The following is a 15560-nucleotide window of genomic DNA, read 5'->3' on the forward strand; positions in this document are numbered from 1 at the left end:
TTCTGGATTATGGACACTTCTGGTAGCTTCCAGGTGATGGTTATTGTCTTCCTAGCGCGAACAGCAAGGCTGGGTACACACTTGACGATGTGCACCTGATATCTCGTCCGATCCAGTGGATCGGACAATATATATTGGTCACATCGTCCAGTGTGTATTCACTATATCGTTAATGGTGTGTGTTCCCGTGGGTCGTTAATAATGTACAATATCTTTTAGTTTTCACCTTGAAATCTAAAGATATTGTAAAGACGGCATGCACCTGGCTGTAGGTTCCTGCGGTCACAGACGAGAAACAAACGATATTGTTCAGTATGTATGAATGATATCGTTTGCAAGGGGATCTTGCACCATTTCACATCTAATGTGCCATCAGCAAGTGTGTACCCAGCCTTAAGGTGCATACACACGGTGAGATATTGTCTATGCCCGATTTTACTATGCGAATTCCCCTGAACTCCCCCTGAACCCAGAAGCACCGATATTGTCTATTATTATTATTATTATCATCCTTTAGTTATATGGCGCCACAAGGGTTCCGCAGCGCCCAATTACAGAGTACATAAACAAATAATCAAACAGGAAAACAGCAACTTACAGTTGATGACAGTATAGGACAAGTACAGGGTAAATAAACATAGTTACATCAGCAGATGACACTGGAATAAGTATCAGGTGGCAGAAGACTGCTGGATTTGGTGCAGTTGAAGATTATCAAAGTAAGAAAGGATAAGCACATGAGGGAAGAGGGCCCTGCTCGTGAGAGCTCACATTCTAAAGGGGAGGGGTAGACAGACAGGGGTGACACAGATGGGGTACATAGAGAGCCTAGAACAGAGGGTTAGGATGAGATTTGTCTGGGTTTGGTAAGAAGTGGGTCTTGAGAGCCCGTTTGAAGTTTTGTAGAGAGGTGGAGAGTCTGAGGGGGAGAGGTAGGGAATTCCAGAGAAGTGGTGCAGCACGTGAAAAATCATGGAGGTAGGAGTGGGAGGAAGTAATCCGTAGGCAGGAGAGTCGGCGTGCATTAGCAGAGCGAAGAGGACGGGTGGGAGTGTAAAGGGAGATAAGGTCAGAGATGTAGATGGGAGAGGAGTGGGTGAGGGCTTTGTGAGAAGCTTGAAATGGATTCTGAAAGGGAAGGGGAGCCAGTGAAGGTCTAGTAAGAGAGGAGAGGTGGACGTAGTGTGTTTAGTGAGGAAGAAGAGCCGGTCAGCAGCATTGAGGATAGATTGGAGTGTAGAGAGGTATTTGTCAGGAATGCCAGTCTGGAGGAGATTACAGTAGTCCAGTCTGGAGATGACCAGTGAGTGGATAAGAGTCTTAGTAGCATCCTGGGTCAGAAAGGGTCTTATCCTGGAAATATTTTTTAGATGAAAATGGCAGGTTTGTGAGAGGTGCTGAATGTATGGTTTGAAGGAGAGGGAGGAGTCAAGGATTACTCCAAGACAGCGCACTTTGGGGCTATAGGAGATAGTAGTGCCATCAATAGGTAATGAAATGGTAGGAGGTGAGGTTATGCGGGAGGGAGGGAAGATGATCAGCTCGGTCTTAGACATGTTAAGTTTAAGAAAGCGCTGGGACATCCTGGAAGAGGTAGCAGAGAGACAGTTGGAGATACGAGTGAGGAGAGCAGGGGAGAGGTCTGGAGAGGAAAGATAGATTTGGGTGTCATCAGTATAGAGATGATATTGGAAACCAAAAGAACTAATGAGCTTACCTAGTGAGGACGTATAGAGAGAGAAGAGAAGAGGACCAAGGACAGAACCTTGGGGTACCCCTACAGTTAGTGGAAGTGAGGGGGAGGTGGAGTCATGAGAGGAGACAGAGAAAGAACGGTCAGAAAGGTAGGAGGACAGCCAAGAGAGGGCAGTGTCACGCAGACCAATGGAGTGAAGAATTTGCAGTAGGAGAGGATGGACCACAGTGTCAAAAGCAGCAGAGAGATCAAGTAGAATAAGTTTAGAGTAGTGTCCCTTAGATTTAGCAGCATGGAGGTCATTGCATACTTTTGTAAGGGCAGTTTCAGTGGAGTGGAGAGGACGGAAGCCAGACTGGAATGGGTCAAGCAGTGAGTGTGAGGAAAGAAAGGAAGTAAGGCGGATGTAGACAATACGCTCAAGGAGTTTGGAGACAAAAGGGAGGAGAGAGATGGGTCGGTAGTTGGAGAGAGTGTTTGGATCAAGGGTAGGTTTTTTAAGAATAGGAGAGATGAGTGCATGCTTGAAGGCAGAGGGGACAGTGCCTGATGAGAGGGATAGATTGAGAAGTTGGGAAAGATGGGAACAAGCAGAAGGAGAGAGGTAGCGGAGAAGGCGGGAGGGGATAGGGTCAAGTGGGGAGGTGGTGAGGGGACAGGAACGAATGAGGGCCATGACTTCCTCTCCAGATGCATGGGAGAAAGATGTCAGAGTAGGTGCGAGGGATGGGGAGGGTTGGTAAGGGATGGGAGAAGGCTGGTTACTGATGGTCTGGTGTGATGTGATGTCTGACGTATGGAGTCAATTTTGGATGTGAAGTAAGTGGCAAAGTCAAGAGCAGAGAGTAAGGAAGGGAGACGAGGTGGAGGTGGGCAGAGGAGTGAGTTGAGAGTGGCAAAGAGGCGCCAGGGGTTGGAAGACTGGGAGGAGATGAGGTTCTTGAAGTATGACTGTTTAGCAAGAGAAAGGGCAGCACTGAAGGATGAGAGCATAAGTTTGAAATGGAGGAAGTCTGCCTTAGAGCGTGATTTCCTTCAGTGTCGCTCAGCAGTACGTGAGCATTTTTGCAGATATCTGGTGCATTTGGTGTGCCACGGTTGAGGTGTTAATTTACGAGGGTGAATAGTGGTTGGTGGAGCAACAGAGTCAAGAGCAGAAGTAAGGGATGCATTGTATGTGGAAGTGGCTTGTTCAGGGCATGAGAGAGAGAGAATAGGAGAGAGAAGTGAGTCAAACAGGGAGGAAAGGAATGTGGTGTCAGTAGCTTCAATGTTACACTTAGTGATGGTAGCCTTAGGAGGTAGAGATGGGGAAGTCGAGAGAGATAGGTTAAAGGAGAGCAGGTGGTGGTCAGAGAGGGGAAATGGGGAGTTGGAAAAATCAGAAATATCACAGCGGTGAGTGAAGACCAGATTCAGTGAGCTCCCATTAACATGGGAGGGTGAAGAGGTCCACTGGGAGAGACCAAGTGAAGAGGTGAGGTTAAGGAGTTTAGAGGCAGGGGATTGTGTGGGGATGTCAATAGGGATGTTGAAATCGCCTAGGATAATGGAGGGAATGTCAGAAAACAGGAAGTGAGGAAGCAAGGAAGCAAAGTTGTCGATGAATTTGGAAGCAGTGCCAGGGGGTCGGTAAATGACAGCTACTCTAAGATGGACTGGTTGGAAGAGGCGTATGGCATGGACCTCAAATGTAGAGAATGTAAGGGATGGTTCTGGTGGTATGAGTTGGTAGGAGTAACTAGAAGGTAAAAGGACCCCAACACCACCCCCATGGCGACCCCCAGGTCGGGGTGTGTGTGTGAATGTGAGGCCACAAGCAGAGAGAGAGAGCAGCAGGAGAAGTAGTGTCAGAGGGCGTAATCCAAGTTTCAGTAATGGCTAGTAGGTGTAGGGAGTTGGAAATGAAAAGGTCAGATCTGGCATTCCAGAGGGCACAGGATAGGGGTTATGAGTTTGTGGGAGAGATGTGAATGAGATTATCAGGGTTGCTGTAGCAATGAGGTGAGATTAACTTTGAGGGCAGGGATGATGAGAGAGTAGTAATGGTATGGGTGCCTGAGCTAGGAGGGGAAACTGCAGAAGGTGGGCAGGGAGGGAGGTTAGTGTAATGTGGATGGGGGTGTGGGGAGGTGACACGGAAAGGAGAGAGGGAGCAGGGCTGAGTTGTGGGGCAGCAAGACCATGGGGCAGAGGTAAATGAAAGTGGGGTAACAGGAAAGGAGCCGGAAGGAAACAGAGGGATAGAGCGGAGATAGAGGAGGAGGTGTAGGAGACTAAGGTGGAAGGATAAAGATACATTATTAGGTAGACACTGAGTGATGTGGGGAGTATAAGAAAGCCTTGACATAGTGTTAAGTAGGTAAATAGGTTGAGGGAAAGTGGAAGTAGGAGAGGAGACTGTAAGGGAATCAGAGCAGAAGAATTGCAGAAATGCAGGTGAGAAAAGCAGTGTAGGCTCAATGGGTGTAGATTTAGTATGAAATGAGTCAAAAGCGTAGATAAAGTGGGTGCAGAAATGTATTGTGCTGTAAAAAATGAAAGGATTGTGAGAGGGTTAATATACATGGCGCGATTTTGGCTATGGCATACTTTGAACTAGATAGTCAAGATTGACTTGCCTGCATCAGTATCGCAAGCTGTGTACACACGGTGCAATTTGCACTAAGTTTCCATACAATTTTTACGGGTGGTCTTCTGTTTGCCGGCACCTGGGCTCCCGACGTCCAGCATACCGGTGCCGGAATCCCGACCGCCGGCATACCGACATCTTTTCTCCCTCTTGGGGGTCGACGACCCCCCTGGAGGGAGAATAGATACGTGCGCCACCGTGCCCGCAGCGGGGCGAGCGCAGCATGGCGAGCGCAGCGAGCCCTCAAGGGGCTCATTTGTGCTCGACCAGCTGTCGGTATGCTGGCGGTCGGGATTCCAGCGCCGGTATGCTGGACGCCGGGAGCCCGGCTGCCGGCATACCCTACTACACCCGATTTTTACTATATAGTGTAATGGTGAGGTTATATGTCACTGTGTGTATGCACCTTAAGACCGCAGGGTGCATTCAAAAGCTTGGCAATGCATTTCACGCATCAAACTGAAGTTCAGTGGTTCTGTTTTATCCTGTACATGCTACGTTATTTCCAGTATGCTTATACAGAGGACAATCCCAGACCTGGGTCCGGATGTAATGAAGTCCAAGTTGGCCGGAGGTGTGGGTTCCTCACCAAACTTTTTATTAAAGTAGCAATCATTTACAAGGCATGGTTTTGCCTTGTACATGATTGCCGCTTTAAAAAGACATCCAGCCCCAGGTGTATAAAGAGCCCCCTTCCCCATAATATCTATGACAGTTGGACAAGCCCCCTCCTTTAAATTTGTAGATTTTTGGAGAAATTGTGACCATTCCTGGTCATCATCATTGATGTGCCCCAAATCTACCTCCTACTTTGCCTTTATCTCTGGAATGTTTTAGGGCTAGATTTACTATTGCCTGGTTCAGCATTTATTCCTGTCACCATTTTAAATTCATCGGTCAAAGCCATCGATCACCAGATATCGAAAAAACGGAATTTGTAAATCTATCCCTTAGAGCAAGAGTGGGGAACCTGCGGCCATCCAGCTGTTGTTGAACTACACATCCCAGCATGCCCTCCAACAGTTTTAACATGGCCAAATAGCAAAACTGTAGCACGGCATGCTGGGATGTGTAGTTCAACAACAGCTGGAGGGCCAAAGGTTCCCCATTCCTGCCTTAGAGACTAAGATGCCTAAATGTTGATTCTTGTTATCTGTTCTGAACTCATTCAACTGTTATGACAGCTGCATTTTAGGAGAAGGGATGCCCATTAATGATACCTTGTGAGCAAATCCCTCATCATCCACCTCTTCAAATTTATCTATAGACATCTATGGGATGTGTTCATACAGAATATCTTTCTTTGTGCTTCAAAAGCACAGTACATTTGATTCGTGATGGTTTCAAGGGCAGTAACCAGATTTTAATAGGGGCAAATTTAACTCTTTAACATAGCTATATTATTCTTAAATTGGTGAGTAGTATACTAATATACGTACCTGATCATAATTTCTTGGAAAACCATTCACTAGAAAGTTATTATTTCTGCAAGAAGTGGAGATTTTGGGGTTAATTTATCAAGCAGTGAAAAGATCGGAGAATTGGATCAGTGGAGAAGGTGCCTATAGCACCTAATCAGCATCCACGTATTCATGCACAAAATGTACTTTTTAACTGCTTCCTCAAAGCTGATTGGTTGCTATTGGCAACTTCTCCAGTGGTCCACTTCTCCACTTTTTTCACTGCTTGATACATTAACCTTTTACTTGTGAATTATAGCTCTTGGTGGCAAATGCTGGAATCAAAGTGGCTTAATTAAGCAGGACTGTCCACCTACTGGCCCTCTAAGTCATTTCTGTATTGTAGTTCCTCACTACCATCTTTGCCGATCACCTCTCTATAGTTTCTGTTGTGTTATCTATTTCTTATTATATATGGACAAAAAACACGTATAATATACATTTTGGCCCAATTCATGTAGACAGGACAGCATTGGACTACCGCAAACTGAGAACAGCTACCAGAAATGGTCAAAGGCCAAAAAGCTTTTATTCTTTATACAGCTGAAGCCCAGGGTAACCTGTAAATCTCTGCACCCAGAGTAAGAAACCAGTGTGTAAGGCTAGGTAGGTTATTGTATGGAATAAAAATATCAGTACACATTGACTACAACTTATCCACCATAGCCATGTCCAATTTATCCGGAAGCCTCCAATATTTGCCAAAGCCACTCAGCACAATGAGCAGTGCCAACAATGAGGAAATAATGACCATGAGAATAGCTTATTTACATGGAGACAGTATTTGTAATGGTTAGTCACGCTTCGATCAGAATGATATTTAATTAAAAACAGCCAGTTGAGAGTACTTGTCCTTTTGTAAGAGAGAGTCCCCACTTGAAGTCACTGTTTTCCCGTCCAAGTTCACCTTTATTGGATTAGTAACTTTTCCCCCAAACCAGATGGCTCATTTTAACACATCAGAAGATGAGGATCGGTTCCTTTCACTTCTGAATCAATGCTTACGACCAAACTTTATGCAGTATCTTAATCCCCATAATACTGGTCCTAGTTAAGACCAGTTCTGTGGTGGATAAGTTGCCCAAGTACCGTTGGACCATCACTGAGTGTCTCTTTATAGATAGTCCCTGCTCCATTTCAGTAGTTGGGTCCAAAACTGCTCTGTAACGAACCAACCACACTAGAGGAGTTAATCCTGTCATTGTTCACTTGCGGCTTTTCTTGCCCTATGTTTGTTCAAAACGAGGTAAACGTGAACAATTCTTATCTGGCACAAAGCAGTTTAAAATAACCTATATGAAAATAACAATAACTGGGTCCCTCTGCTAGAATCCATAGCATTCGCTTCTAGCATGTTCCTGGCACATAGATGTCCGTGATGACTGCCACTTATATATAACTGCAACTGCGGTCTATCACCTTCTGCTAACTGTGTAGAGTTTGTACAGTATATTCTCCCTGTGCTTGCGTGGGTTTCCTCCAGGTGCCACGGCTTCCTCCAACAACCAAAAATTATACTGGTAGGTTAACTGGCTCCTGACAAAAAAATTTACCATATTGTGTTTGTGTGCTTGTACATGTCTATAGAACAGACTGGATGGGCCAAGTGGTTCCTATCTGTTGTCAAAATTTTAAGGGGCCTATGTACTAAGATTTGGAAAGAGATAATCAGTGATTTTCAACCTTTTTTAACTCGCGGCACACCCCAAACAATATTTTAAAATTGACAAGGCACACCACCAGTTTCCCATGGGAAAAAAACCCCCATACATTGGCCTACACAGAAAAAACAATCTTATTGATCCCCACATAAATCCTATTGTTCCCTACGTGAATTAGTCACATTGTTCCCCCCATAAATCCTTTTGCTCCCCACAGGAGAAATAACATAACAAATATTAGCCCCTTCCTGTCAGCTGTCCTTCTCCCTGTCTCTCAGTGGCGGAGGTTGTTCATAGTAGAGTGCTGTGAATACTGAGCAGCGGATGGTCGGGCAGGAGGTGTGGATATGGGTGGACAGGGAAAGTTGTGGACGCGGGCAGGAACTGGAAGATGTGTATGCAGGCGGGTGAGCTGGCTGGGTGGTGAGACGATGCGGCTGTGACCTGTGATGTCACACCGCCGCGTCTTCAAAGCATCGGTCACACCCGGGGCACGACTGATCCTCTAAGTAGAGTCTGGGCCACAGTTTGCTCTGAAGGTGCAGGCAGTGACTCTTGACTCCGCGGCACACGTTGCAACAGGTCGCGGCACACTAGTGTACCACGGCACACTGGTTGAAGAAGCCTGAAATAGATGGAAATAAAAGGGTGTATTTACTAAGCCTTGGGTGGAGATTAAGTGTATAGAGATAAAGTACCAACCAATCAGTTCCTAAATGCCATGTCATAGGCTGTTTGAAAAATGTCAGGAGCTTATTGGTTAGGAGCTTTTTGGTTGGTACTTTATCTCCGTCCAAGGCTTAGTAAACAGACAAAGTACAAACCAATCAGCTGTTAACTGTTATTTTTCAAACACAGCCTGTAACATGGCAGTAAGAAGCTGATTGGCCGGTATGTTTCTAAACGCGTCTCAAAAATCCTTTAATTTTATGCTGCCTGTGCAATTCCAGATTCCCCAACATGTACCTACCCCTAGTTGCCCTTTTACCACTCTAATGCCGTCTTATTGTCCCTGTCAGATTGATCAGTCTATTTTATTGTTTTCCAAAGCATAAAAATAGAAAATGCTCCCTTAAATTAGATCCTACTACACAATGGCTTCTTAACAATCATTTAAAATGAATAGCAAGTAATAGTCTATTGCTGGCACCAGGAACAATGCAGAATTCTACAGTTATTTATGGGGCTTGAGAAAACCTCCTATGTTATTGGGAAGCATTTTGTGGGATGTAGCCCATAAAACGAAGCACATTATTATTCTTGTATGAAGAAATATACAGCTAGATTTAATTTTAGATGCCATCACATCATCCATTGTTCCTCTATTAAATAAAAGAATATTTTTAACTTGTATAATCATATATATATTGTTACCCATTAACCTTTAGCAGTTGTACTGGAAAGAAACAGCTATAAAAGCATTTTGGGCGTAAAATGAAATCTAACTATAGAAAATGTAATTTCTCCTCTCACTGTGTTTGAAATGTTAAAAGACCTTTATTCATACTCCAAACAAATGATAAATGTAAAATATAGTCGCATTGCATTTAGGTGCACAATTGGCATGAAACCATGTCATCCAATAAAACAGTAGCTTTCATTGTCTAGCTTGCAGTAATCTGATAAATACTGATTGCTTATTGGTTGCTGTGTTTCAGTTGAAGTTTGGCATCAAAATGCACTGCAAGTAAATGAGCGCTTGTGTTGCATTGACTAAAGACAATCCCATTTATATTTGAACTGTGGGCCTTATTCTGCTTCAATAGCAAAATCGCAAATAGGGTGATTATCGACAGACTGCGCATGCGCTGCGAATGCAGTGCGCGTGCGCGAAGGCTAAATTGTGATCGCAATTGAATTAACAGGAAGTGACCGTTCGTAGGTGTTAACCAGTGGCCGCTCCAGAGGTGGTGCTGCAGCACAGTCCAAAATTCAAATAGGGGAGCCACACCAACTGCCAGCAGTGTTTGGCAGCGTGTGGGGTGGCAGTTGGTGTGGCTCCACTATTTGAATTTTGGACTGCACTGCAGCCCCTCCTCTGGAACCGCTACTGGTGTTAACATGGCGTTTATTGGGAGTGGCTTGAAAAACGCGGGCAGATCATGGCCGTTTTTGGGCATGTATCTGACGTCAGTTGCAATGAATTGCAACTAAAAACATGGTGCAATTCTCATTAATCTGGGTCAGCCGCAATTGTTGGTGGTACTCGATTTGTGCGTTTGCATCGGTGGGCGCCTTTTACCTTTCTGGGCGGTTCTTCACATGCGATTTTTAGCAGAAGCAGGATTGAGAAAATTGCAGTTTCTGTGTCAATAGCGATCCAAGCTGAGTTAGGCCCAGTATACGGAATTATGTGGAGAGTAATTTCTACTTTGCACAATGACATGTGGCGTTTCATTGCTGCCAGAACACCGAGTGCATGTGGACAGTAATAGCAGGGTATAAGTATAGGACAGCAGCTGACTCACCACAACTTGTGTCCCTTTTAATTTACACAAAGTAAGAAAAGTGGTTTCAAGACCATTCTTTTCTTAGCAGCAGAATGTCTAGCCCTGTACAATGTATTTTAAGAACCTACAGGCAACTTTTTAAATGACAAAATATCCTGGGGAAGATGTATCACAGCTTGGTGAGAGATAAAGTACCAGCTAATCAGCTTCTAACTGCCATTTCAGGCTGCGCATGAAAAATAACAGGTGCTGATTGGTTGGTACTTTATATTTCTCCAAGGTTTGATACATCCCCCTCCCCTGAGTCTTAATCCCTTAAAAACTTTGGGGCCTTATTCTGATCCGCATGTAATGTGTTCTCAGGGGTGGTCTACAGTATGCCGCCAACCGGGATCCCGGCGACCAGCATACCGGTGCAGGGATCCTGACCACCGGCATGCCGACACATATTCTCCCTCTTGAGGGTCCACGGCCACCCTGGAGAGAGACGCGCCACCGTGCCCTCAGCGTGGTGAGCGCAGCGAGCCTGCAAGGGGCTAATTAGCACTCGCCTAGCTGTCGGTATGCCGGCGGTCGGGAACACCCTGCTGGTGTGCTGGCCCCCGGGATCCCGGCCGCCGGCCACTCATACTACACCCGTTCTCAGTTCTGGATGTGAACTCTGCATATTCACAACTCAGACTAGGTTTTTGGGTCTTACTACATGCACCCGAGACACTTCTGTTACGTTCAAACACCTGGTTACTGCCCAGGTAACGCCCATTCACTCGTCGCTGAGACAGGACTGAGATGTGACTCAGTCATTGCTCGTAGCTGTTTTAGGTTGAGCATGTATGCCACGGTGCACATGCAGTTTACAAACAAATTGCACGATGCTGATGCATTCGCACTTCCATGTGACTCAGAATCAGACTCTTAGAACTTAAATGAAAGAACTGAAAATTGGTTATATATATGTTATTTGAAAATAGATTAAGTGGCAGATGTATAATGCACCAGCCAATCAGGTCCCAACTGTCAAGTTACAGACTGGGTTTGAAAAATAACAGAAGCTGACTGGCTGCTGCGTTATCAACTTCCACTTTATTACTTCTCCAGGCTTAATACATCTGCCACTAAATCTGGATAATAGTGGGTGGCTTGTGTCGTTGGAGGAGAGACAGCCACGTACAACTCTGAATGAGTCCCAATGCTACCAGTTCTTAGCAAGTTGCTCGACTGCATTCTCATGAATATCCAACTATTCAAAAGGTACAACTGACGAAAAAGCTGCAACCTGTGCGCCAACTGCAGGTAACGGAAAGACAGAGCTGCTAGTGCCACCAAAGTGTGGGCATAGCTTGTACGCAGCAATTGTAAAGCGCAACGGAATTTGCTGTGCTATATAAGTAAATTTTAATAAATAATAGTATAAAACCCTGTTTTCTCTGTACTAGCCAGTGTAGCAATTGATTTATCATATTAGAGTGCCTTTAAAATAAAACCGTCTGTATCAAAGCCTTCCTCAACGAGACGTAAATGTGCCACACATCTAAGATTTGCAGTAACAGATTAAAACGAAGACCTGAGTGATGTTTTCATATCCTGAATTGGCCTTTTATTTTGTGACTGATCTCAAATTCCTATATTGATCTCCTCCACTCTGTGACCTTTGAGAATTAAAAAGGGTTTCACATTGAGCCTTATCAAGTGTCACGTTTGACCTTTTATGTTTTTGCAAAAAAAAAAAAAAAAAATCAGATAGTTCAATCAGTACTGTGAGTTTACTGAATATATGAACCCCTTCCACACATGAAATTCCTCACTCTGATGGGACATATCTATCTGTATAAATATAAACTCACATAATATTATTTAGAAAATAATGTGTTAAATAGAACTGCATAAAAAGGGAAGGGAAATTTGGGGCTCTGCCACTGCCACGTTTTCTGGATCCCTCCAGGCTGCACACACAATCTGTGGAGTAGAAGATGGCACCTTTCTTCCCCATAATGTGCACTAAACTTCTGAAACCGCATCTGCCGAGCAGTCAGCATAGGATGGGAGGATATAGAGAAGGTTATAGCAAAGGGCCAGGGCCATCAAATACTGGACAGGTCATACTGAATTGTAATGTCCACTATTGGACAACCCCTTTAAAGTGTTTAGCAGGGCTCCTCACAATTGGTCACACTTGGAACATGATGCCTCTGTGTATGACTAACTGAATAAAACAGTGATCCATACTTGTTCTCCACAGAGGGAAATGTTATCTGAAAGTATATGGCTTCTGCCAAAATAATGTGGTATGCTCATGCTCACTACAGTATAACTCTCTCCTTACTCACATTTTTTTGTGCTTTTTCTGCAGGTATGTCATCACGCAGATTGCCAGCAAATGAACCAGAAAAATCCTCTGAATTTGTGTGAGTCATGTGACATCAAGTTCCACAGCATCATGCACTTTGACCGACATATACGCTTTGACCTGCCCCCTCAAGGTGAGCAGTTCGGTGGTTTTATTAATTTGCACTGATCAAGAGTCTTTTATTGTTGAAGTGTAGCAACAGCTACAGGCTGAGAGTTGTTTGGAAGCTATACTGAAAGAACATTAGGTGGTGCTGTATCATAAGTTACCACTGTGAAGCCTCTCTCTGTGATAGTGCACCCACTCACAACTTCTTCCTATTATTACTCCATGTTATGTAATGTTCCTTGTACTGGTCACAGTAGAATGGATTCCTGTACTGATCACTATGCTGGTCGCAGTGGAGTGTATGCCTGTGCTGGTCACAGTAGAGTGTATTCCTGAGCTGGTTACTGTAAAGTGGATCCCTTAACTAGTCACAGTGGAGTTGATCCCTTTACTGGTCACAGTAGAGTGGATCCATGTGATGGTCAAAGTAGAGTGGATCCGTGCGCTGGCCACAGTAGAGTGTATTCCTGTGATGGTCACAGTAGAGTGTATTCCTGTGCTGGTCATAGTGGAGTGGATCCCTGTGCTGATCACAGTGGAGTGGATCCCTGTTTTGGTCACAGTAGAGTGGATCCCTGTGCTGGTCATAGTAGAGTGGATCCCTGAGTCGGTCACACTCACCGTCGCAGATCCACACCTCAACCTTTGTATTCGAAATGCAAAAGTGTTTACAAATCCTTGAACGACAGTGGAGGATACTTGTTCAGTCTGTGTGATACTGCCCTCTCCTGGCTGTCCTCCTACTTGCCCTTCTGCTCCACGGGAGGTTTCTGTCCCCCCTGAGCTCACATTATTTATCTGTCTCCTCTCATGATTCCACTTATCTCCCATTTCCCTACTTAGTTGGTATCCTCCAAGGTTCTGTTTTTGGACCCATTCTATTCTACCTTTATACACCCTCCTTAGATGAGACCATCAGCTCCGTTGGCCTCCAAAATCATCTCTATGATGATGACACTCAGATCCCTACCACTGGAACTCTCTTCCTTTCTCTATCAGGCTCTTTACAAAATTTTAAATGGGCTCTCAAGACCCTCTTTTTTATCAAAGCCATCCAGCTCTCATATCCCACTGCTCCATACTCCTTGCTCGCTGTCTCTCCCATCTGTGTCACCCCTGTCTGTCTTGCACTACCCTTTATAGTGTAAGGCCTAACGAGCAGGGCCCTCTTTCCCTTCCGTCACTTATACCATCATCTACTTCCTACAGCCAACAACAGCACCAAACATTTTTGATTGGCCGCCCCGCTGTCCATTTGGGTATTATTGCTGCAGTAATGTTTATACACCTTGTCCATGTTCTGCAATGTTTTGCACTGTAAGTCACTTTTTGTCTTTTTTTTTTTAAATTCATTCTGTTTATGTACTATGTAATGCGCTGCAGAACTCTTGTGGTGCCATATAAATAAAGGATTATAATAATAATAATACTAATAATAATAATACTAATAATAAGAAATATGTATATATACATATATACATACATACAGCCAGCATATATACAATGTGGCCATAATGAAAGTTTCCCTATTTAGAGCTGTCTGCAGCCCTTATTTACAGTCTGAGGAGGATTACACAAAAAAATAGTTCCAAAATTTGCAGGGGGAAATATGGCATTGTGCAAGGGGGTAACATGCATGAATCCACCATGTACAGTATAATGTTTCAGTTTTAATGAAAATACTTTTGTTAGGGATGTTTTCAGAATATATTAAATATTATACAGGCACCCTTTATAAATAATGGAAAGGGGCTTTTAATTTGCAAATGCTGCTGCATGTTCCATCCCTGTCAGTTGAGGTATTTGTTTTTTTTGTCTTTTTTTTAAGCTATGCTGTAATCTGTGGAAGATAGATTAGTCTGATAGTGAATCTAATAGCTTTTTGGAATATCTCTTTTCTCTTAAACAAAGCATGTATTTTAATGAAAGCATTGCAATGAAAGGAGAGTTGTCTCCACACCACACCTTCCATTAGAATCCAGTTCCCTGTCAGATCCTTTTGCTGTTTATGAATCCTCTCCAAGCGTGTACATGTTACATAGCGTAGGCCACTGATTGTTCATTAACCCCACCATCGCAATTATCGTCCATATTAAATTAATGGAAGCCTTGTGCTGTTTGAAAGGGTGTTTAGACTGGAGCAGCGTATTTTGGGTTGGGCGGTAAATTGCAATCACTCCCTTCCACCTACTGAGCCTTTACCTTGAAATAAACTTGTGTTGAAAGTAAAAACGTAATTGTGCGACTGGTTTGTATTAAAATAAACTAATGTGTGAGAAAAAAACCCAAATGCTGAAACATTTTTTCTCTCTACACATTTCCAATAATGTCATTGTAGTCTTGGTAGGCTTGTGTTCTGCGTAAAGCGATCCTGTCACAATAAGCCAGGCCTGACCAACCTGTGGCTCTCCAGCTGCTATGGAACTATACATCCCAGCATCACTGCCACAGTTTTAGCTTTCTCCGATAGCCAAACTATGCCAGGGCATGCTGGAACTTGTAGTACCATAACATCTGGAGAGCCACAGGTTGGTCAGGACTGCAATAAATCATTAAAAATGCTTGACACACTACAGAAGACATTTGCTTTCTGTAATATATTACAACACTTCATTGGGGTTTAAGGACGTGGAGAAGTTGCCCATGGCAACCAGTCAGGTGCTCCGTACAATTGTATAGTATGCAAATTAGAAATGTTACCTAAATGCTGATTGGTTTCCATGGGCAACTTCTCCACTGGCTCAGTTCTCCACACTTTTCACTGCTTCACGAACAGACCCCTTAGAGTGGAGAAGTGAGCCAGTGGAGAAGTTACCTGTGGTAACCAATCAGCATTGACGTAACATTTACAATTTGCATACTATAAAAGTATATAGAACAGCTGACTGGTTGCCAAGTGCAACTTCTACAGTGGCTCACTTCTCCACTTTTATCACTGCTTACAACATGTTCCCCTTAGTCCCTATTGCATTTGCTTTTTAGCAGATTCGTCCATGTGTGATGGATTTTTAGGATGAGGTGGAGATAGACCCATCAGATGACAGACGACTGCAATGATAAAACACTGGGGGCCATTCCGAGTTGATCGCACGCTGCCGATTTTCGCAGCGCAGCGAACAGGTTACTACTGTGCATGCGTATGACCGCAATGCGCACGCGCGTCATACGGGTACAAACAGCATCGTTGCTGGGCAATTCCTCTAGCG

The 15560-nt window shown here is 44.2% G+C and overlaps 1 protein-coding gene across 5 annotated transcripts in view; it reads left to right on the forward strand.

Moving 5' to 3' along the window:
* The window catches only part of PLEKHG5 (pleckstrin homology and RhoGEF domain containing G5), a 691870-nt gene that overhangs the window by 426361 nt on the left and 249949 nt on the right, over positions 1-15560 (forward strand). For all 5 annotated transcript variants that reach the window (XM_063943408.1, XM_063943407.1, XM_063943410.1 and 2 more), the window contains one exon: positions 12250-12379. In XM_063943408.1, the coding sequence (XP_063799478.1) occupies positions 12250-12379 (130 nt within the window). The remainder of the gene's footprint in view (positions 1-12249; positions 12380-15560) is intronic.

Source organism: Pseudophryne corroboree, chromosome 10 (assembly GCF_028390025.1).
Source record: "Pseudophryne corroboree isolate aPseCor3 chromosome 10, aPseCor3.hap2, whole genome shotgun sequence".
Taxonomy (NCBI): domain Eukaryota; kingdom Metazoa; phylum Chordata; class Amphibia; order Anura; family Myobatrachidae; genus Pseudophryne; species Pseudophryne corroboree.